The 24,965-nt window shown below is 45.8% G+C and overlaps 1 protein-coding gene across 1 annotated transcript in view; it reads right to left on the bottom strand.

Moving 5' to 3' along the window:
* Window positions 1-22,241, bottom strand: part of LOC112266540 (immunoglobulin superfamily member 10-like) — a 29,894-nt gene extending 7,653 nt beyond the window's left edge. The window contains exons 1-7 of the mRNA XM_024444097.2: window positions 21,812-22,241; window positions 21,391-21,612; window positions 20,636-20,765; window positions 18,022-18,260; window positions 17,563-17,714; window positions 15,085-15,568; window positions 153-4,021 (exon numbers count right to left, since the gene is read on the bottom strand). Coding sequence (XP_024299865.1) covers window positions 153-4,021; window positions 15,085-15,568; window positions 17,563-17,714; window positions 18,022-18,260; window positions 20,636-20,765; window positions 21,391-21,612; window positions 21,812-21,861 — 5,146 coding nt within the window. The 5' untranslated portion in view covers window positions 21,862-22,241. The remainder of the gene's footprint in view (window positions 1-152; window positions 4,022-15,084; window positions 15,569-17,562; window positions 17,715-18,021; window positions 18,261-20,635; window positions 20,766-21,390; window positions 21,613-21,811) is intronic.
* Between the last annotated feature and the right edge of the window lie 2,724 nt (window positions 22,242-24,965).

The raw sequence follows: 24,965 nt of genomic DNA, 5'->3' as shown, positions 1-24,965 counted from the left end.
GAATGGAGCATAGCTTATATCATGACAAATAGGGTTCTCCTTTTTTGTTACATTAACAGGCTTACATACAGCTGTGTCGTTCTGTAACAGAGGGTGAAGGAGGATGTTCTAGGAAGAGGGGAGAACAGTAAAGGAAGTACTGTTATACATACCAGTGGAGACTCTCGTCCAGGAGAGGAAAGGCTTGGGCTCCCCTACAGCCACACAGGGCAGCTGTGCATCCATCTCTGCATTCACTGTCACTGTCCGCACATCCACATTGGTGATCAGGGGCTTCCCTCTTACAACAGGCCCTGCTACGGGGGGTCTCTGACCACCTCCCAACACCCCACCTGATAACCCCTGTGTCTGGGTAGGGGTCTCTGTTCTCTGGCCCCCACCGGACGGACTCTGAGGCCTTGATGAAGACACTGATAAAGTCTGAGAAAAGCTCTTTGTGGTGGTGGACGCGAGAGTGGTTGTAATGGTCGTCTGTCTGACCATCTGGGTGTTTGTGACTGTCCTGTGGGGTGTTCTGGGTTCTGTGGTGGTTGGTTTAACACCGGTGACAGGATCAGGCTTGATGTCAGTTGACTCTAGTTTAGTAGTGGTGTGGGAGTCGGCTGGTGGTGGTTGTCTGTTGGGGTCAGATCTGGTGATTAGGATGGAGTCTCCTCTGTTGAGGATCGGGTTGTTCCTCTGGTCGGGTTGAGAGATGAGGACTCTCTCTCTGTGACTGTCTGGGATGTGGTTGGAGTTGGAGGGAGCCTCCACTGTTCTGGATGAAGGTTGGGTCCTGACCCTAGTGGATGGAGTGTTTAGTACAGGGATCTGAGGCCTCACCCTAGAGGGGAAAACTATGGATGTCCTAACTGATGTGGAGGTGACAGGTGACATAGTGGGAGTAACATCCTTTGTTGTAGTAGCAGCAACAGAAACTGCAACATTTTCCACTGGTGTTTGGTCTTTGCCTGTGGTGGAAGTGCTTTCTCTGATGTTATAGTGCCCATCAAAGGTTGTTCTGGGCTTAATAGCGTCTGTTTTATCGGGACCGGATCCGCGATAAGAGCTTTCAGATGTCACCAGCCTTTCAGTGGTGCTAACCCGAGCCTCCTCATGTTCTGCCTCCTCATGGAAGGACTCTTTTGTTGAGGCACCCGGGGGGTGTGTTGTGCCGTGTGCTCTGGTTATTTCATGCCGGATAGATGGAGACACGCTGTCAATCTCTTTGACCGGCGCCTTTTTAACCTCAGTAGTACCTGTTGTATATCGATAGTCTGGTGTGTTGAGCTGTCCATCTGCTGGCACTCCCGGGCGAGTGTTGCGATTCTCCGGGGACTTGTCAGGACTTGGAACAGGGTGAAGGTCTACAGTAGCCCTGCCTCCCCTTTGTGTTGTCTCGGTTGGTTTAACTGCAGGAAGGGGGATGCTTGTAATATTCCCCTGACTGGCTGTCGTGTGCACAACCCAGTGCTCTGGGACTGGGCTCGGAGTTTTCGGAGTCTGAGAGGCTCTTTCTGGGGCTGCTCTGTGATGGCTGCTCTGGGACGTTTGTTTATATGTTTCTGTTAATGACGCTGTAGGAGACGCCGGTGGGGCTGTTGTGCTCCCGAACAGTGGTTTGGCGTGTGGTGAAAGGGTGTCCTTTGTCTCGGAGCGAGTTGTCGGTTTCACTGAAGGGTCAATCCTGTCTTCGTATAAAGAGACTACTGTGTTCTCTTCGTGACTCACTCGGCCTGATGACGTTGCTTGGCTGCCCGTCGATGGAACTGCGGTATTAAACCTGTCCGTCATGCTTTTGGCCTTGTCGAACGCTTCTATTTTAGTCCATGTGGCAGTGGTTGCCTTGGTAGTTGTTGGGAGCGCGTCCTTCGGTGTGGCTACGGTTGTAAAATCACTTCTCAACGGATTATTAGGCTTTGGCTTCTTTCTGCCCGTATTGGGCCGTCTTCTCCTGCCCCCGCCCCCATTCCTCCTCCTGGGGTTCTGGGTTCTGAGTCGAGTAGCCACCTCTCCTGGAGTTTCCTTCCTCATATACACAGCTGAAGTGAGCTCGGTTGTGGGAGAGGGTGCGCTGAGTGGAAGATGGGTTATATTAGACCTTGTATGCTGCTTTAGCTGAGTATGTGTGTCTGGTGTAGCAGTTGTGCTCTGAGTCTCGGTGAGAGAGTGATCAAATTCATCTCTCTCTGTTTCCGATTCAGAGTACCCTCGAACTGTGGTGGTGGCGAGGGATGGGTCAAGTTCAGCTCTGTCTAAATATGCGTCACTTCCTTCATTAAAGCTGTTAACAACACTGGCTCCGTTAGCGTCTTTCGGCCCCTGATTATCCTCAGACGTGGGTGAGATATCAGACTCCGCGTCAACATCTGTAACCGCGTCAACATCTGTAGTTAAAGCAGTGGTGGTGGTACTTTTATTTTCTCCTTGTAAAGAGTCGTTGTGCGAAGAACTGGTCCAGACGTTCACATGCAGCTGACCCCGGGTCTGGGAGTGTGTGTGTGTGACTGTGTGCCTGCCTTGTGTCTCTGTGTGTGTGACAGTGTTACTGAGCTGCTGGGGAACAGATGTGACAGGCTCTGTGACCGGCTGTGTGAAAAGTGCATGATTTGTGGCTGTATCCACATCGGAGTCTGTAGTGTAAGTAGTGTGTCGAGTGGATATATGCGGTATAGTAGTGGGTGTGTATAGCTCCTCCTCCTCTTCCTCATGTAGGTTGTCTGTTGATCCCTCTATGTTTTCCGGAGACTGTGTCTGCTTAGCGCTAGCTGTTGTTGTTGACTCCTGCTTCTTCCTTGTGGTGAGGTGAGTTGAGCTGGGTGTTATGTTAGTGTTACCCTGTCCGTTCTTGGTACGGATTTTGGCCAAAATGTCTGCCCACTTCTCCGGGTCTATATTTTTGTTTGCCACGTTAATCCTCCTTCTCATCTCCACTGTGTTTTTCTTGTCTTTATCCTTTGTCCCTGTCGTGGTTGGTTTTCTTGGTACAGCAGGTCGCCTCCACGTGTTTCTAAATGGATGACCACCACCCCTGCTTGAACTTTGACCTCTCCTCCGTTTCATTAGCTCCACACGGCTCGGGGATGAGGAGGAAGGCGAGGAGGGGACTTCCTCCTGTGTGTCCTCATCGTCCCCTGATGCCTCCTCAGTGTCCTCCATGGGGGCTTTGACCCTGGTGTTGACCCCTGAAGCAGACTGTGGCCTCATTCTCCTCAGTGGTCGTATCTCTGCTCCTAACTGTCTGGTGAGAGCCACCTTAGTAGCCAGAGAATACACACCATGCTGGTTCATGGCCAGACACTTATAATATCCACTGTCTGTCAGTCGACTCTCTGGGACTCTCAGAGTTCCGTTGGAATACACCAGCGCTCTAGAAGAGTTGGCTCTGTGACTCACTATGTTGCTGTCAGGAAGGATCCAGTTAATCTCAGGGTCAGGAGAGCCAGACACGACACAGTTCAGAGTGAGAGGGACACCGGTGAACCCCTCCACGAGGGTAGGCGCCATCTCATCCCCTCCAAGAGGGGGAGGACTGGAGGACTCCTCGACCATCAGGCGGAAAGGGAGGACAGTGAGGTCGCCAGAGACCTGGGCGATACAGTAATATATCCCTGAGTCTGAGTGTCCTACAGCTTTAAGATCCAACCTACCGGTGCTCAACACTGACACCCTGTTGTCTGGGCTGCTGTACGGTGCCTCCAGCTGGGTCCCGTCTGGCAGCATCCAGCGAACCGCCGTGTCTCCTGAGCTCAACACGTTACAGTCCATCACAGCAGGGCTGCCCACTACAACACTCAGCACTGTCCTAGTAGTGTTTGTGTTCTCTATCATGACCCATGTCCTACGCTGTCTGCGCTCCAGCTCAGGCTCCACGGTCTGTGTGAGGTGGGTGCTGAGGATCAGCTTGACGCTCTTCCCAGTGGACTGGGGCCTGTTCAACTGCAGGTCCACAGAGCTCTGCATCAGCCAGGATGGTTGAGCTACCATGTTAGCCTTAACCCCTGTGTAGTACAATGCATCTCTCTCCAGGTCCTGTCTGTACCTGGAGATCAAGAAGGAAAAAACACATAACATAAAACATAACAGTATGAAATTAGATGCTCTATATCACGTATTGAACTCATGGCCCATTCATTCCAGCCTGCGGGTGGTTTGATTATTATTAATATATACAATACCAGTCAAAAGTTTGGGCACACCTACTCCTTTTTCTTTATTTTGACTATTTTCTATACTGTAGAATAATAGTGAAGACATCAAAACAATTACGTAACACATATGGAATCATGTAGTAACCAAAAAGGTGTTAAACAAATAAAAATAGATTTGAGATTTTTCAAAGAAGCCCCCCTTTGCCTTGATGACAGCTTTACACACTCTTGGCATTCTCTCAACCAGCTTCACATGGAATGCTTTTCCAACAGTTTGAAGGAGTTCCCACATATGATGAGCAATTCTTGGCTGCTTTTCCTTCACTCTGCGGTCCAACTCATCCCAAACCATCTCAGTTGGGTTGAGGTCTGGTGATTGTGGAGGCCAGGTCATCTGATGCACCACTCCATTTTTTATTTATTTTTATTTTACCTTTATTTAACTAGACAAGTCAGTTAAGAATAAATTCTTATTTTCAATGACGGCCTAGGAACAGTGGGTTAACTGCCTGTTCAGGGGCAGAACGACAGATTTGTACCTTGTCAGCTCGGGGGTTTGAACTTCCGGTTACTAGACCAACGCTCTAACCACTAGGCTACCCTGCCGCCCCGTCCATCACTCTCCTTCTTGGTCAAATAGCCCTTACACAGCCTGGAGGTGTGTTTTGGGTCATTGTCCTGTTGAAAAACAAACTAAGTGCAAACCAGATGGGATGGCGTATCACTGCAGAATGCTGTGGTAGCCATTCTCATTAAGTATGCCTTAAATTCTAAATCAATCACCGACAGTGTCACCAGCAAAGCACCCCCACACCATCACACCTCCTCCTCCATGCTTCACGGTGGGAACCAACAATGCGGGGATCATCTGTTCACCTACTCTGTGTCTCACAAAGACACGGTGGTTGGAACCAAAAGTCTCAAATTTGGACTCATCAGACCAAAGGACAGACCTCCACCGGTCTACTTCCATTGCTCGTGTTTCTTGGCCCAAGCAAGTCTCTTCTTATTATTGGTGTCCTTTACTGGGGGTTTCATTGCAGCAGTTCAACCCTGAAGGCCTGATTCATGCAGTCTCCTCTGAACAGTTGATGTTGAGATGTGTCTGTTACATGAACTCTGTAAAGCATTTATTTGGGCTGCAATTTCTGAGGCTGGTAACTCTAATAAACTTATCCTCTGGAGCAGAGGTAACTCTGGGTCTTTCTTTCCTGTGGCGGTCCTCATGAGAGCCAGTTTCATCATAGCACTTTATGGTTTTTCCGACTGCACTTGAAGAAACTTTAAAAGTTCATGAAATGTTCCAAATTGACTGTCCTTAATGTCTTAAAGTAATGATGGACTGTCGTTTCTCTTGCCTATTTGAGAAGTTCTTGCTATAATATTGGCTTGGTCTTTTACTAAATTGTCACACCCTGATCTGTTTCACCTGTCCTTGTGATTGTCTCCACCCTCCTCAAGGTGTTGCGTATCTTCTCCATTATCCCCGGTGTATTTATACCTGTGTTCTCTGTTTGTTCATTGCCAGTTCATCTTGTTTGTCGAGTCAACCAGTGTTTTTGTTCTCAGCTCCTGCTTTCCCCAGTCTCTCTTTTCTCGCCCTCCTGGCTTTGACCCTTGCCTGTCTTGACTCTGAGCCCACCTGCCTGACCACTCTGCCAACACCTGACCGCCGACCTGTTTCTCTGCCCTACCTCTGGATTATTGACCTCTGCCTACCCTGACCCTGAGCCTGCCGTCTGTCCGGTACCGTTGCCCCACCTCTGGTTTACTGACCCCTACCTGCCTTGACCTGTCTATTGCCTGCCCCTGTTGGAACATTAAACCATTGTTAATTTGACGTGTCTGCATCTGGGTCTTACCTTGATTCCTGATACAAATAGGGCTATTTTCTCTATACCACCCCTACCTTGTCACAACACAACTGATTGGCTCAAACACATTAAGAAGGAAAGAAATTACACAAATTAACTTTTAACAAGACACACCTGTTAACTTAAATGCATTCCAGGTGACTACCTCATGAAGCTGGTTGAAAGAATGCCAAGAGTGTGCAAAGCTGTCATCAAGGTAACGGACACCAAAGAACATGGCTGAGGTTTTACATTCTCCCAACCCGTGCTATTTTATTAATTTATTTTATTTTTTTCACTTATTGTGTACATAATGTTGCTGCTACCGTCTCTTATGACCGAAAATAACTTCTGGACATCAGAAAAGCGATTACTCACCGCGGACTGGAAGAAACTTTTTCCTTTAACGAGTCCGACGAGAGGCATATCCTGCTTTCACTGGAACCGGTCCAGATCCAAGCCTTAAGCGTGAAGAAAGGATGCCGGAAAAGGGGACGCAGATTGGGGATCCTTCTGAGAATCCGGAGGCGAGCGAGTAAACTTCCAATGCCTTCCATTCTTCTTGCTAACATGCAATCATTGGAAATTAAAATTGATGACTTACTGTTAAGATTATCCTACCAACGGGACATTAAAAACTGTAACATCTTATGTTTTACCAAGATATAGCTGAACGAAGATACGGACAATATAGAGCTAGCGGGGTTTTCCATGCACCAGCAGAACAGAGACGCTACCTCTCGTAAGACTAGGGGTGGGGAAGTGTGTCTTTTTGTCAATAACAGCTGGTGCACAATGTCTAATATTAAAGAAGTCTCAAGGTATTGCTCGCCTGAGTTAGAGTACCTTATGATAAGCTGCAGACCACATTATCGACCAAGAGAGTTCTCATCTGTATTATTCGTAGCCGTTTATTTACCACCACAAAACGAAGCTGGCACTTAGACCGCTCTCAACCAACTCTATAAGGCCAAAAGCAAAGAAGAAAATGCTCTCCCAGAAGCAGCGCTCCTAGTGGCCGGGGACTTTAATGCAAGCAAACTTAAATCAGTTTTACCTCATTTTTACCAGCATGTCACATGTGCAACCTGGGGAAAAAAAATCCCTGACCACCTTTACTCCACACACAGAGATGCATACAAAGCTCTCCCCGCCCTCCATTTGGCAAATCTGACCAGAATTATATCCTCCTGATTCCTGCTAACAAGCAAAAAATAAAGCAGGAAGTACCAGTGACTCACTCAATGCGGATGTGATCAGATGACGCGGATGCTACACTACAGGATTGTTTTGCTAGCACAGACTGGAATATGTTCCGGGATTCTTCACCAAGATGGCATAGCAGTTCAGACGTCTTTTTGTCCTCGTCTTGTCGTGTCCTGTATATATATATATTTACAACTTTTTTCACATACATTTTATTTTTATTTTCCATCAACTCATCTTCAAAACACTCTCCTGCAACCCGCCTCACCAATTTATATTTATAAAAAAGTATTGTTTACCTCAAATCTGTAATCCTCCAAGAAGCTAGCCAGAAACTCCAAGAAGCTAGCCAGAAACTAGCCAGAAGCTAGCCAGGAGCTAGCCAGAAGCTAGCCCAGAAGCTAGCCCAGAAGCTAGTTCAGAAGCTAGTTAGCTTCTTTACTGGCAAATCGTTAGTATTCATTTTGTACGGCGAAGCGCGGCTCGGAACGGAACATACCGGACCAATTTTTCTCTCCATGTCCCTGGATTTCAACTGCTCTCTGGACATTCATACCCGGATCTCACAGCTAGCTAGCTGCTATCCGTGTGACTATCGGCTTTCGTCGATTCCGGAGCAAACATCAATTATTCCGGAGCTAGCCAGCTCCGTCAATCACTCCTGAGTTCCATCAATCACTCCTGGGCTGCAGTCACCTATCCGGACCCGTTTTACTGCCTACGCGGAGCCCCACCGGGCCTTCACAACTGGACTGCCGACGTTATCTACCCGAAGGAGATCCGGCTGGCTCCTCCGTCGCGACGTTACCTGAACGCCCATCTGCGGCCTGCTAACCGTTAGCTGTCTTACCGGCTGCTATCTGAATAGACAATCGGACAATTTATTTATTTTTATTATTATTATGTTTTCTTCTTGGGCCTCTATAACTATATCTATTGTTTTTATTTTTGTTGTTGTGTGATTTGGATTAATCCCCTCTACCACACGGAACCACACTAATCTACTGACGGAACGCAAGAGGTGGCTAACAACAGACCTCCATCCTATGCTAGCTTGCTACCGATGGCCTGGCTAGCTGTCTAAATCGCCGTGACCCCCAACCAACATCTCCACTCACTGGACCCTTTTGATCACTCGACTAAGCTTGCCTCTCCTTAATGTCAATATGTCTTGTCCATTGCTGTTCTGGTTAGTGTTTATTGGCTTATTTCACTGTAGAGCCTCTAGTCCTGCTCACTATACCTTATCCAACCTATTAGTTCCACCACCCACACATGCAATGACATCTCCTGGTTTCAATGTTTCTAGAGACAATATCTCTCTCTTCATCACTCAATACCTAGGTTTACCTCCACTGTATTCACATCCTACCATAACTTTGTCTGTACATTATACCTTGATGCTATTTTATCGCCCCCAGAAACCTCCTTTTACTCTCTGTTTTAGACGTTCTAGACGACCAATTCTTATTGCTTTTAGCCGCACCCTTATTCTACTCCTCCTATGTTCCTCTGGCGATGTAGAGGTGAATCCAGGCCCTGCAGTGCCTAGCTCCACTCCTATTCCCCAGGCTCTCTCTTGACGACTTCTGTAACCGTAATAGCCTTGGTTTCATGCATGTTAACATTAGAAGCCTCCTCCCTAAGTTTGTTCTATTCACTGCTTTAGCACACTCTGCCAACCCGGATGTTCTAGCTGTGTCTGAATCCTGGCTTAGGAAGACCACCAAAAATTCAGACATTTTAATTCCAAACTACAACATTTTCAGACAAGATAGAACTGCCAAAGGGGGCGGTGTTGCAATCTACTGCAAAGATAGCCTGCAGAGTTCTATCCTACTATCCAGGTCTGTACCCAAACAATTTGAACTTCTACTTTTAAAAATCCACCTCTCTAAAAACAAGTCTCTCACCGTTGCCGTCTGCTATAGACCACCCTCTGCCCTCAGCTGTGCTCTGGACACCATATGTGAACTGATTGCCCCCCATCTATCTTCAGAGCTCGTGCTGCTAGGCGACCTAAACTGGAACATGCTTAACACCCCAGCCATCCTACAATCTAAACTTGATGCCCTCAATCTCACACAAATTATCAATGAACCTACCAGGTACCTCCCCAAAGCCTTAAACACGGGCACTCTCATAGATATCATCCTAACCAACTTCCCCTCTAAATACACCTCTGCTGTCTTCAACCAAGATCTCAGCGATCACTGCCTCATTGCCTGCATCCGTAATGGGTCAGCGGTCAAACGACCTCCACTCATCACTGTAAAACGCTCCCTGAAACATTTCAGGTAGCAGGCCTTTCTAATCGACCTGGCCGGGGTATCCTGGAAGGATATTGATCTTATCCTGTCAGTAGAGGATGCCTGGATATTTTTAAAAAATGCCTTCCTAACCATCTTAAATAAACATGCCCCATTCAAGAAATTTAGAACCAGGAACAGATATAGCCCTTGGTTCTCCCCAGACCTGACTGCCCTTAACCAACACAAAAACATCCTATGGCGTCCTGCATTAGCATCGAACAACCCCCGTGATATGCAGCTGTTCAAGGAAGCCAGAAACCATTATACACAGGCAGTTAGAAAAGCCAAGGCTAGCTTTTTCAAGCAGAAATTTGCTTCCTGCAACACTAACTCAAAAAAGTTCTGGGACACTGTAAAGTCCATGGAGAATAAGAATACCTCCTCCCAGCTGCCCACTGCACTGAAGATAAGAAACACTGTCACCACTGATAAATCCACCATAATTGAGAATTTCAATAAGCATTTTTCTACGGCTGGCCATGCTTTCCACCTGGCTACTCCTACCCCGGTCAACAGCACTGCACCCCCAACAGCAACTCGCCCAAGCCTTCCCCATTTCTCCTTCTCCCAAATCCATTCAGCTGATGTTCTGAAAGAGCTGCAAAATCTGGACCCCTACAAATCAGCCGGGCTAGACAATCTGGACCCTTTCTTTCTAAAATTATCTGCCAAAATTGTTGCCACCCCTATTACTAGCCTGTTCAACCTCTCTATCGTGTCGTCTGAGATTCCCAAAGATTGGAAAGCAGCTGCGGTCATCCCCCTCTTCAAAGGGGGGGGACACTCTTGACCCAAACTGCTACAGACCTATATCTATCCTACCATGCCTTTCTAAGGTCTTCGAAAGCCAAGTCAACAAACAGATTACCGACCATTTCGAATCTCACCATACCTTCTCTGCTATGCAATCTGGTTTCAGAGCTGATCATGGGTGCACCTCAGCCACACTCAAGGTCCTAAACGATATCTTAACTGCCATCGATAAGAAACATTACTGTGCAGCTGTATTTATTGACCTGGCCAAGGCTTTCGACTCTGTCAATCACCATATCCTCATCGGCAGACTCGGCAGCCTTGGTTTCTCAAATGATTGCCTCGCCTGGTTCACCAACTACTTCTCTGATAGAGTTCAGTGTGTCAAATCGGAGGGTCTGCTGTCCGGACCTCTGGCAGTCTCTATGGGGGTGCCACAGGGTTCAATTCTTGGACCGACTCTCTTCTCTGTATACATCAATGAGGTCGCTCTTGCTGCTGGTGAGTCTCTGATCCACCTCTATGCAGACGACACCATTCTGTATACTTCCGGCCCTTCTTTGGACACTGTGTTAACAACCCTCCAGGCAAGCTTCAATGCCATACAACTCTCCTTCCGTGGCCTCCAATTGCTCTTAAATACAAGTAAAACTAAATGCATGCTCTTCAACCGATCGCTACCTGCACCTACCCGCCTATCCAACGTCACTACTCTGGACGGCTCTGACTTAGAATACGTGGACAACTACAAATACTTAGGTGTCTGGTTAGACTGTAAACTCTCCTTCCAGACCCATATCAAACATCTCCAATCCAAAGTTAAATCTAGAATTGGCTTCCTATTTCGCAACAAAGCATCCTTCACTCATGCTGCTAAACATACCCTTGTAAAACTGACCATCCTACCAATCCTCGACTTTGGCGATGTCATTTACAAAATAGCCTCCAATACCCTACTCAACAAATTGGATGCAGTCTATCACAGTGCAATCCGTTTTGTCACCAAAGCCCCATATACTACCCACCATTGCGACCTGTACGCTCTCGTTGGCTGGCCCTCGCTTCATTCTCGTCGCCAAACCCACTGGCTCCATGTCATCTACAAGACCCTGCTAGGTAAAGTCCCCCCTTATTTCAGCTCGCTGGTCACCATAGCATCTCCCACCTGTAGCACACGCTCCAGCAGGTATATCTCTAGTCACCCCCAAAACCAATTCTTTCTTTGGCCGCCTCTCCTTCCAGTTCTCTGCCAATGACTGGAACGAACTACAAAAATCTCTGAAACTGGAAACACTTATCTCCCTCACTAGCTTTAAGCACCAACTGTCAGAGCAGCTCACAGATTACTGCACCTGTACATAGCCCACCTATAATTTAGCCCAAACAACTACCTCTTTCCCAACTGTATTTAATTTATTTATTTTATTTTGCTCCTTTGCACCCCATTATTTTTATTTCTACTTTGCACATTCTTCCATTGCAAAACTACCATTCCAGTGTTTTACTTGCTATATTGTATTTACTTTGCCACCATGGCCTTTTTTACCTTTACCTCCCTTCTCACCTCATTTGCTCACATTGTATATAGACTTGTTTATACTGTATTATTGACTGTATGTTTGTTTTACTCCATGTGTAACTCTGTGTCGTTGTATCTGTCGAACTGCTTTGCTTTATCTTGGCCAGGTCGCAATTGTAAATGAGAACTTGTTCTCAACTTTCCTACCTGGTTAAATAAAGGTAAAATAAATAAAATAAATAAAAATTCATCCAATGGCATTGAGTAATACACCACCTCAGTCATCGGCTTCATCAATAAGTGCATCGATGACATCGTCCCCACAGTGACTGTACGTACATATCCCAACCAGAAGCCATGGATTTACAGGCAACATCTGCATCGAGCTAAAGGCTAGAGATGCCGCTTTCAAGGAGCTGGAGACTAATCCGGACACTTATACGAAATCCCGCTATGCCCTCAGACGAACCAATACAGGACCAATACAGGATTAAGATTGAATCCTACTACACCGGCTCTATGCTCGTCGGATGTGGCAGGGCTTGAAAACTATTACGGACTACAAAGGGAAACCCCGAGCTGCCCAGTGACACGAGCCTACCCGCTATCATCCAGAAGGCGAGGTTAGTACAGGTGCATCAAAGCTGGGACCGAGAGACTGAAAAACAGCTTCTATCTCAAGGCCATCAGACTGTTAAACAGCATTGAGTGGCTAACATTGAGTGGCTGCTGCCAACACACTGACACTGACTCAACTCCAGCCACTTTAATAATGGGAATTGATGGGAAATGATGTAAATATATCACTAGCCACTTTAAACAATGCTACGTATATACTGTACTCTATATCATCGACTGTATCCTTATGTAATACATGTATCACTAGCCACTTTAACTATGCCACTTTGTTTACATACTCATCTCATATGTATATACTGTACTCGATACCATCTACTGTATCTTGCCTATGCTGCTCTGTACCATCACTCATTCATATATCCTTATGTACATATTCTTTATCCCCTTACACTGTGTAAAAGACAGTAGTTTTGGAATTGTTAGTTAGATTACTTGTTGGTTATTACTGCATTGTCGGAACTAGAAGCACAAGCATTTCGCTACACTCGCATTAACATCTGCTAACCATGTGTATGTGAAAAATAAAATTTGATTTGATTTGATTTACCAGACGAGCTAAATGCCTTTTATGCCCGCTTCGAGGCAAGCAATTCACAAAGCCGCTGGGCCAGATGGATTACCAGGACATGTACTCAAAGCATGCGCGGCTCACCTGTCAAGTGTCTTCACTGACATTTTCAACCTCTCCCTGACCGAGTCTGTAATACCTACATGTTTCAAGCAGACCACCATAGTCCCTGTGCCCAAAGAAGCGAAGGTAACCTGCCTAAATGATTACCACCCTGTGGCACTCACGTCGGTAGACATGAAGTGCTTTGAAAGGCTGGTCATGGCTCACATCAACACATTCTCCCGGACACCCTAGACTCACTCCAATTCGCATACCGCCCCAACAGATCCACAGATGACGCAATTTCAATCGTATGCCACACTGCCCTTTCTCACCTGGACAAAAGGAACACCTATGTGAGAATGCTGTTCATTGACTACAGCTCAGCGTTCAACACCATAGTGCCCACAAAGCTCATCACTAAGCTAAGGACTCTGGGACTAAACACCTCCCTGATCACCGACAGTTATGAGACGACCTATAGGGAAGAAGTCAGAGAACTGGCAGTGTGGTGCCAGGACAACAACCTCTCCCTCAATGTGAGCAAGACTAAGGAGCTGATTGTGGACTACAGAAACAGGCCCCCATTAACATTGACGGGGTTGTAGTGGAGTGAGTCAAGAGTTCAAGTTCTTTGGTGTCCACATCACCAATGAACTATCATGGTCCAAACATACCAGACAGTAGTGAAGAGGGCACGACAAAACCTTTTCCCCCTCAGGGGACTGAAGAGATTTGGCATGGGTCCCCAGATCCTCAAAAGGTTCTACAGCTGCACCATTGAGAGCATCCTGACCGGTTGCATCACCGCCTGGTATGGCAACTGCTCGGCATCTGACCGTAAGGCCCTACAGAGGGTAGTGCGAAAGCTTCCTGCCATCCAGGACCTATATAATAGGCGGTGTCAGAGGAAAGCCAGAGTTGTCAGAGACTCCAGTCACCCAAGTTATAGACTGTTGTCTCTGCTACCGCACGGCAAGTTGTACCGGAGCACCAGGTCTAGGACCAAAAGGCTCCTCAACAGCTTCTACCCCCAAGCCATAAGACTGCTGAACAATTCATAAAAATCGCCACCGGACAATTTACATTGACCCCCCCTTCCCTTTTGCACACTGCTGCTATTCGCTGTTTGTTTGTTACCTATGCATAGTCACTTTGCCCCCACCTACATGTACAGATTACCTCAACTGGCCTGTACCTCCGCACACTGACTCGGTACCGGTGCCCGCTGTATATAGCCTTGTTATTGTTATTTTTATTGTGTTACTTTTTATTATTACTTTTTATTTTAGCCTACTTGGTAAATATTTTCTAAGTAAGCATTTCACAGTAAAGTCTACACTTATTGTATTCGGCGCATGTGGCAAATAAAGTTTGATTTGATTTGGCTACTTTAAAGAATCTCAAATATAAAATATATATTGATTTGTTTAATACTTTTTTGGTTACTACATGATTACATATGTGTTATTTAATAGTTTGATGTCTTCACTATTATTCTACAATGTAGAAAATAGTAAAAATAAAGAAAAACCCTGGAATGATTAGGTGTGTCCAAACGTTTGACTGGTACTGTAAATGTATTTATTTTTGTGGGGAAAAATGATCTCAATCAACATTTAAATTACTAAACCAAATCAAGACTGTGTAGAAATGATAATGGACCCACATTTACAGTCTCTTCACTCTGTCTAGCTAGCTAACAGTCATCGAAACGAAAGCTAGACAGTCAGGGAGCATCGAAAAATGGAGTGAGGACAATCTTTTGCACATTTTGATGACGAGGAAATACAATTCATCATAAGTGTGGCCCTCCGGACCTCGGTGAAGACCGAATGTGGCCTTTGGGGAAAATGAGTTTGACAACCGTGCCCTGTATTGAGGACCACTCTAAAATGAAAACATAAAATCACATAATAATCACATATGGGCAAATCCTAACTTCCACAAATGTTCACGTGCATTGGTCTCATTGCATGACTAAGTGAAAATGTTACTCAAGTAGAAGTTGGAATTTGGCCCATAATGATAAATTAAAAAGCGTTTTCTTAATCCAGCCTACCTGTAGCTGGGCACCGGCTCCTTAGTCAGCATGATCTCTCTTTGCAGGTGAGCGGGCGTGTCGCTATAGTAGGCAATCAGCCTCCAGAGTCTCTCATAATTGTCCCTGTTGATGGGACACTCCAGATCCACGGAGATACTCACATTATAGGCCAGCTGCAGAGGGTTGACCTGCTCCCAGCTGACCTTAGACGACTCCCTGCGGGGCTCTCCGATGCTGCACTCCAGATCCACTTTGTTCCCATGCTCGTCCGTCAGGCCTAGGGTAATGTTGCCGAACGATCCCTTGAACTCCTCCAGGGTCATGACCTCGGTCTCTGTGTCCTCTTGGGTCGTAGGTCGATCAGGGGAGGTGATAACGGGGCTGGAGCAGACCAGTGTGTCCAGGCCCAGGACTTCTTTCATTCGTAAGTTCTTTGGGGAATAACACATAAAGCAGAGCTGACCTCCTGGGTAGGCCCTGTCCTTTTTACACTTCAGTACACCTACAAAGAAAGGAAAATGAGAGGGAACATTAGCATCATTATTCAATGTTTGAAATTCCAAATGTGAAGTTTGGTTAGGGTTTGGACATACATTTTCAAGGCACAAATGTGTAAAATGACAGCTGCATTATGCTTTGAGCATTGATCCAATTGTATCTGCCATCACTGACGAATAGGTACATTCACCGAGTAGCTAGTAAATAAAATAAACTCAGCAAAAAAAGAAATGTCCCTTTTTCAGGACCCTGTCTTTCAAAGATAATTCGTAAAAATCCAAATAACTTCACAGATCTTAATTGTAAAGGGTTTAAGCACTGTTTCCCATGCTTGTTCAATGACCCATAAACAATTAATGAACATGCACCTGTGGAACGGTCAGTAAGACACTAACAGTTTAAAGACCGTAGGCAATTAAGGTCAGAGTTATGAAAACTTAGGACACTAAAGAGGCCTTTCTAATGACTCTGAAAAACACCAAAAGAAAGATGCCCAGGGTCTCTGCTCATCTGTGTGAACATGCCTTAGGCATGCTGCAAGAAAGCATGAGGACTTCAGATGTGGCCAGGACAATGAATTGCAATGTCTGTACTGTGAGACGCCTAAGATAGCGCTACAGGGAGACAGGATGGACAGCTTATCGTCTTCGCAGTGGCAGACCACGTATAACAACACCTGCACAGGATCGGTACATCCGAACATCACACCTGCGGGACAGGTACAGGATGGCAACAACAACTGTCCGAGTTACACCAGGAACGCACAATCCCTCCATCAGTGCTCAGACTGTCCGCAATAGGCTGAGAGAGGCTGGACTGAGGGCTTGTAGGCCTGTTGTAAGGCAGGTCCTCACCAGACATCACCGGCAACAACGTTGCCTATGGGCACAAACCCACCGTCGCTGGACCAGACAGGACTGGCAAAAAGTGCTCTTCGCTGACGAGTCACGGTTTTGTCTCACCAGAGGTGATGGTCGGGTTCGCGTTTATCGTCGAAGGAATGAGCGTTACACCGGGGCCTGTACTCTGGAGCAGGATCGATTTGGAGGTGGAGGGTCCGTCATGGTCTGGGGCGATGTGTCACAGCATCATCGGACTGAGGTTGTTGTCATTGCAGACAAACTCAACGCTGTCCGTTACAGGGAAGACATCCTCCTCCCTCATGTGGTACCCTTCCTGCAGGCTTATCCTGACATGACCCTCCAGCATGACAATGCCACCAACCCTACTGCTCGTTCTGTGTGTGATTTCCTGCAAGACAGGAATGTTAATGTTCTGCCATGGCCAACGAAGAGCCAGGATCTCAATCCCATTGAGCACGTCTGGGACCTGTTGGATTGGAGGGTGAGGGCTAGGGCCATTCCCCTCAGAAATGTCCTGGAACTTGCAGGTGCCTTGGTGGAAGAGTGGGGTAACATCTCACAGCAAGAACTGGCAAATCTGGTGCAGTCCATGAGGAGGAGATTTATGTCTCAGTTGTTGAATCTTGTTATGTTCATACAAATATTTACACATGTTAAGTTTGCTGAAAATCAAATCAAATCAAATCAAATTTTATTTGTCACATACACATGGTTAGCAGATGTTAATGTGAGTGTAGCGAAATGCTTGTGCTTCTAGTTCCGACAATGCAGTAATAACCAACAAGTAATCTAACTAACAATTCCAAAAAACTACTGTCTTATACACAGTGTAAGGGGATAAGGAATATGTACATAAGGATATATGAATGAGTGATGGTACAGAGCAGCATAGGCAAGATGCAGTAGATGGTATCGAGTACAGTATATACATATGAGATGAGTATGTAAACAAAGTGGCATAGTTAAAGTGGCTAGTGATACATGTATTACATAAGGATGCAGTCGATGATATAGAGTACAGTATATACGTATGCATATGAGATGAATAATGCAGGGTAAGTAACATTATATAAGGTAGCAAATAAACTCAGTTGACAGTGAGAGGATGTTTCTTTTTTAGCTGAGTTTACATAACCTGGTGAGTTTTTTTCCCAGTCGGCGAACCACTTCATCCTGCAGTCACATGTCCAGGGGTTCCCATGCAGGAAGAGGTTCTCCAGCTGGGGCATTCCTCCCAGCAGCTTCTGGGGCAGCGAGGTCAGCCTGTTCTCCGACAGGTACAGGTGCCTGATGTATCGATAAAGAGACAGGAGGGACATTATAACATTAGCTTCAGGAACATCTTGGCTCCATCTCAATTCCTCTTTCCGTGATTCCTCACATCATATTTCCTTGCCTCATTTTCAACTGCATTAGAGAAGGTACAAGGTCCCGCCCCTCTGACCTTCTTCTACAATGGGTTTTGAGAAGGCGGTGAGGAGAGAGGACGCAAATAATCTATGAAAGACGAATTGAGAAAGCGCCCGATACTAAGATAAAACCAAATATTGTCCAGAGCATTATGGGTACTGTAGTTCCTCATGCTAGGCTTCACCTGAGGGTGGAGACGTGGAAGTGTCCCATCATGGAGAAGGTGGAAAAGGTAGAGGGGTGGAGCTGCTGCAGTCTGTTCCCCTCCAGCTGTAGGAGACGTAGGGAGGTGAGGCCCTGGAAGGTGTCTGGGTGAATGAACTCCAGACGGTTGTGGTCCAGGTGGAGTCTGGTCAGAGACCACAGACCCTGGAGAGTGTGTCTGTTGATCTCCTTCAGTTTGTTATAGCTCATCTTCAGCATCTGAGGGGGAGAAAGGCGGAGGGGAGTGAGTTATCATCCTAATAGAATAAAGCAGGTTTTCCCAAACTTCAAATAACCAAAACATCGTCAAATTTGGATTATTTGAATCAGCTGTGTAGTGCTAGGGCAAAAACCAAAACGTGCACCCAGGGGGGGCCCAGGGTGCAGGACCAAGTTTGGGAAACTCTGGAATAGAGCATAGTAGAATATTATTTATATTTATTTTACCTTTATTTAACCAGGTAGGAAAGTTGAGAACAAGTTCGCATTTACAATTGCGACCTGGCCAAGATAAAGCAAAGCAGTTCGACACATACAACGACACAGAGTTACACATGGAGTAAAACAAACATACAGTCAATAATACAGTATAAACAAGTCTATATACTATGTGAGCAAATGAGGTGAGATAAGGGAGGTAAAGGCAAAAAAGGCCATGGTGGCAAAGTAAATACAATATAGCAAGTAAAACCCTGGAATGGTAGATTTGCAATGGAAGAATGTGCAAAGTAGAAATAAAAATAATGGGGTGCAAAGGAGTAGAGAGAGAGTAGAAGTAGAGTAGAGTAGAATATAATAATAGAATGGAACAATTGCCTGGTACTATACTCTATATCCTACTGTACACTACTGAGGTGATATTTCATGTTGATCAACATTTCCTGTTTATTACTGGAAGCACAGACACAAGCTGCCCAGTGACACGAGCCTACCAGATGAGCTAAATTACTTCTATACTCGATTGAGGCAAGCAACACCGAAGCATGCATGAGAGCATCAGCTGTTTGCAGACGACTGTGTGATCGCGCTCTCCGTAGCCGATGTGAGTAAGACCCTTAAACAGGTCAACATTCACAGACGCATTACCAGGACGTGTACTCCGAGCATGCGCTGACCAACTGCCAAGTGACTTCACTGACATTTTGACTACCGACCCATAGCACTCACGTCTGTAGCCATGAAGTGCTTAATAAGGCTGATAAACACCATTATCCCAGAAACCCCAGACCCACCATAATTTGCATACCGCCTCAACAGATCCACAGATGATGCAATCTCTATTGCACTCCACTCTGCCCTTTCCCACCTGGACAAAAGGAATACCTACGTGAGAATTCATTAACTACAGCTCAGCGTTCAACACCATAGTGCCCTCAAAGCTCATCACTAAGCTAAGGACCCTGGGACTAAACACCTCCCTCTGCAACTGGATCCTGGACTTCCTGACCGGCCGGCCCCAGGTGGTAAGGGCAGGTAACAACACATCTGCCACGCTGATCCTCAACACGGGGTCCCCTCAGTGGTCCGTGCTCAGTCCCCTCCTGTACTCCCTGTTTACTCATGACTGCATAGCCAGACACGACTCCAACACCATCATTACGTTTGCAGATGACACAACAGTGGTAGGCCGGATCACCGACAACAATGAGACAGCCTATACAGAGGAGGTCAGAGACCTGGCCGTGTGGTGCCAGGATAACAACCTTTCCCTCAACGTGATCAAGACAAAGGAGATGATTGTGGACTACAGGAAAAGGAGGACCAGGCACACCCTCATTCTCATTGATGGGGCTGTAATGTAGCAGGTTGAGAGCTTCAAGTTCCTTGGTGTCCACATCACCAACAAACTATCATGGTCCAAGCCTATCAAAGCCTATTCCCCCTCAGGAGACTGAAAAGATTTGGCATGGGTCCTCAGATCCTCTAAAAGTTCTACAGCTGCACCATCGAGAGCATCCTGACTAGTTGCACCACTGCCTGGTATGGCAACTGCTCTGCCTCTGACCACAAGGCACTACAGAGGGTAGTGCAAATGGCCCAGTACATCACTGGGGCCAAGCTTCCTGCCATCCAGGACCTCTATACCAGGCGGTGTCAGAGGAAGGCCCTAAAAATGGTCTCTCTGCTTGTTCTCTCTGCTACCGCACATCAAGCAGTACCGGAGGGCCAAGTCTCGGTCCAAAAGGCTTCTTCACAGCTTCTACCCCCAAGCCATAAGACTCCTGAACAGCTACTCCAATGGCTACCCAGACTATTTGCATTGTCCCCCCCCCCTCGTTTACACTGCTGCTACTCTCTGTTTATTATCTATGCATAGTCACTTTAACTCTACCTACATGTATACAGTATATTACATCAATTACCTCGACTAACCTGTGCCCCCGCACATTGACTCTGTACCGGTACCCCCTGTATATAGCCTCCCTACTGTTATTTTACTGCTGCTTTTTAATTATTTGTTATTTTATTTAAAAAAAGTTACTTATCTATTTTTTTATTTTTACTTAACACACATTTTTATTAAAACTGCATTGTTTGGTTAAGGGCTGTTGTATTCGGCGCACGTAACAAATACAATTTGATTTGATTTGTACCTGTAAGGACATGAGATCCCTAAAGGCCCCGTTGGGAATGTTGTAGAGATCATTCCCATGCATCATCAGAAGCTCCAGCTTCCTCAACCCAGCCAGAGAGGTCTGAGTCACATGGTGTATGGTGTTAAACCTAAAAGAAACAACAATGACACAAGCAATTCATGACTGACTATTAACTTACTTGATTTGTTCTTTGTGGAGCAAAGTGCCTTCATTTCTGACTGTGTGAGAAGACATTGTTAAAGACCTGACGGAACTTAAGACCTCCGTGATCAAAACATTGTCAATTAAAAGTGGTATTGTATTTGGGAACATACACAGTGGTTGGGCTTCTCTGCTCTTTTTAAGAAATAGCTAAAGCACATAAGTGAAATGACTCAATAAAAAGCATGGGGTATATAATAAGCATATAATAAGATTACATCAGACTTCACTGTAGGCATATTGCATTACGCACATTTACTTGTGAGTTACAGAGAGATTAATTTCAGTCACATGCTAAGCACATTTGAACAAGTACTTAACTGTAAACAATTCTAAAGGCCTCTAATGAAAAGTTACTTTTTGATTGCTTATTTTTTATATTTTTTATTGGTCTACAATGCACATGCATAAATAAAAATCGTATACTTTATGCACTTCACATTTGACCCATACTGCACGTCTATCGGTATAAATTATTGTGCATGATGCTTGTTTTTTAGGCCTACGGTCTCATTGCGGGTCATTGAATAAAGCCAATCCACCAGGCTTACCCCAGGTTCATGCGCTCCACTCGTCTGGATATTCCGGCGGGCACGGCGAGCAGGGAACGGAACGTGCAGTGCACCTCTGTGGCCTGAGGGCACGTGCACTGGCGCGGGCAGGGGAGACTTGTAACTGGCACCATCAGCATGGACAGTATCAATATGAATGCGGCGGGACGGGCCATCTTCAGCTGCGCATCCATCCACGACAACGTGTTCCTATCACTGGAGCTGGTCGAGGGTTACAGATTCATTATAGGCCTATTTCAGTAGTATCCAAATACAAATGAAAAGATGATCTCTGACAAAATACTTCACAGTAGAGAAAATTGATAGACTGCGCGAAATTAGGGACCACTGTATGAACGCATCGTTACGCACATCAAACATGGTATGACCTGAACCGAAAGGAAAATGTTAAACATCTCACCTTATAATTTGTATTAACCTTAATTTAGATCCAGACTCACTGTATCCCATTTTACCATGGCTTTGGCTTCTCCTCAATGCCACTCTTCACGAAGCGCAGAACTCCATAGTTATAAAGTCCTATAATGACAAACTCCCCAAAGAATAACATAGTTACAAGAAATTCCGATGTAAAATCCGTAGACAGAAATGCGCACAGGGCTTCGATAGACTGTTTGAAGTATCCGTTTTGTTTCGTGTGTAGCCCTTGAGAAACTTTGCAAAGAAAATTACACTTTTGCCCAAAACTTTACAGTGCAGGATGCGCCTTCCACCGACAGCAAGGGGTGAGTGAATGGCTAATCGTTTCCAACATACAGTCAGTTTGGAGAAGCAGAAGGACCCAGTGAGGGGTGACAAAGTGAGATAGAGGTAAGAGACTGGCAACTGCTGAAGTCGGCTACAGTAGGTCGTTACAATAAGGATATCGTTTTTCCATTCAACTACGTGCATAATCATTGTGCCATCACATTGACGGTTGGCCACTTACAAGAATCGCTGCTTTGAGACTTTATCTTCATTAAATGAATTGAATTCATTCATTAAAAAAATAAGGGATATACCACAGGCTACTTCTTTTCTCTATTCTACTTATCTGCTGTGGAGGGAGATACCAGTAGCCTACTCTTTTTCTCTATTCTACTTCTCTGATGTGGAGGGAGATACCAGTAGCCTACTCCTTTTCTCTATTCTACTTCTCTGCTGTGGAGGGAGATACCAGTAGCCTACTCTTTTTCTCTATTCTACTTCTCTGCTGTGGAGGGAGATACCAGTAGCCTACTCCTTTTCTCTATTCTACTTATCTGCTGTGGAGGGAGATTCTACTCTTTTTTCTATTCTACTTCTCTGATGTGGAGGGAGATACCAGTAGCCTACTCCTTTTCTCTATTCTACTTCTCTGCTGTGGAGGGAGATACCAGTAGCCTACTCCTTTCTCTATTCTACTTCTCTGCTGTGGAGGGAGATACCAGTAGCCTACTCTATTCTACTTTCTCTGTGGAGGGAGATTAGCCTACTTTTCTATTCTACTTCTCTGCTGTGGATGGAGATACCAGTAGCCTACTCCCTTTCTCTGTTGTACTTCTCTACTGTGGAGGGAGATACCAGTAGCCTACTCCTTTTCTCTATTCTACTTCTCTGCTGTGGAGGGAGATACCAGTAGCCTACTCCCTTTCTCTGTTGTACTTCTCTGCTGTGGAGGGAGATACCAGTAGCCTACTCCTTTTCTCTATTCTACTTCTCTGCTGTGGAGGGAGTTACCAGTAGCCTACTCCTTTTCTCTATTCTACTTCTCTGCTGTGGAGGGAGATACCAGTAGCCTACTCATTTTCTCTATTCTACTTCTCTGCTGTGGAGGGAGATACCAGTAGCCTACTCCTTTTCTCTATTCTACTTCTCTGCTGTGGATGGAGATACCAGTAGCCTACTCCTTTTCTCTGTTGTACTTCTCTGCTGTGGAGGGAGATACCAGTAGCCTACTCATTTTCTCTGTTGTACTTCTCTGCTGTGGAGGGAGATACCAGTAGCCTACTCTTTTTCTCTATTCTACTTCTCTGCTGTGGAGGGAGATACCAGTAGCCTACTCCTTTTCTCTATTCTACTTCTCTGCTGTGGAGGGAGATACCAGTAGCCTACTCCTTTTCTCTATTCTACTTCTCTGCTGTGGAGGGAGATACCAGTAGCCTACTCCTTTTCTCTATTCTACTTCTCTGCTGTGGAGGGAGATACCAGTAGCCTACTCCTTTTCTCTATTCTACTTCTCTACTGTGGAGGGAGATACCAGTAGCCTACTCCTTTTCTCTATTCTACTTCTCTGCTGTGGAGGGAGATACCAGTAGCCTACTCCCTTTCTCTGTTGTACTTCTCTGCTGTGGAGGGAGATACCAGTAGCCTACTCCTTTTCTCTATTCTACTTCTCTGCTGTGGAGGGAGATACCAGTAGCCTACTCATTTTCTCTATTCTACTTCTCTGCTGTGGAGGGAGATACCAGTAGCCTACTCATTTTCTCTATTCTACTTCTCTGCTGTGGAGGGAGATACCAGTAGCCTACTCCTTTTCTCTATTCTACTTCTCTGCTGTGGATGGAGATACCAGTAGCCTACTCCTTTTCTCTGTTGTACTTCTCTGCTGTGGAGGGAGATACCAGTAGCCTACTCATTTTCTCTGTTGTACTTCTCTGCTGTGGAGGGAGATACCAGTAGCCTACTCATTTTCTCTATTCTACTTCTCTGCTGTGGAGGGAGATACCAGTAGCCTACTCCTTTTCTCTATTCTACTTCTCTGCTGTGGAGGGAGATACCAGTAGCCTACTCCTTTTCTCTATTCTACTTCTCTGCTGTGGAGGGAGATACCAGTAGCCTACTCCTTTTCTCTATTCTACTTCTCTGCTGTGGAGAGAGATACCAGTAGCCTACTCCTTTTCTCTATTCTACTTCTCTGCTGTGGAGGGAGATACCAGTAGCCTACTCCTTTTCTCTATTCTACTTCTCTGCTGTGGAGGGAGATACCAGTAGCCTACTCCTTTTCTCTATTCTACTTATCTACTTTGGAGGGAGATACCAGTAGCCTACTCCTTTTCTCTATTCTACTTCTCTGCTGTGGAGGGAGATACCAGCAGCCTACTCCTTTTCTCTGTTGTACTTCTCTGCTGTAGACCATCATGTGAGGTAACCTACTAAGTGAAGGGAGCAGACAGACCAATGTAAAGTTTATGTTGGTTTTACAGCCCTGTCATTTAACATCTCCCCCTCTATCACACAACACACACAGTACTGTATCAGCAAGCACATGTGTAATTTGCAAGCATTCCAGGAACCACAAACAGTCTGTCACACTGGTCCCTCTAAATCAGATCAAGTGTGTATGTGTGTGTGCTTGTAGGGTGAGGTCTATATAAAAGTTCAGAAAACCTGACCCCTGGGGACTGACCTCACAATAGTCCTTTAACCCACCAGTGGGAAGCCTTATGGTTAAGGGAGGCAGCGGACCCTATTGACCTGCTGTGTGTGATCATGTCAACCTTGAGGAGCGAAGAGTTCAAAGTTTCCCAGGGGGTCAGAGAGCTTGAGAAGCCTGTGTGTTCGACCAAACGCCTGAGATATGTCAGACTGTGATC

Source organism: Oncorhynchus tshawytscha, linkage group LG14, assembly GCF_018296145.1.
Source record: "Oncorhynchus tshawytscha isolate Ot180627B linkage group LG14, Otsh_v2.0, whole genome shotgun sequence".
NCBI lineage: Eukaryota > Metazoa > Chordata > Actinopteri > Salmoniformes > Salmonidae > Oncorhynchus > Oncorhynchus tshawytscha.
The sequence above is the reverse complement of the archived record's forward strand: the minus strand, read 5'-3'. Positions and strand labels throughout refer to the sequence as shown.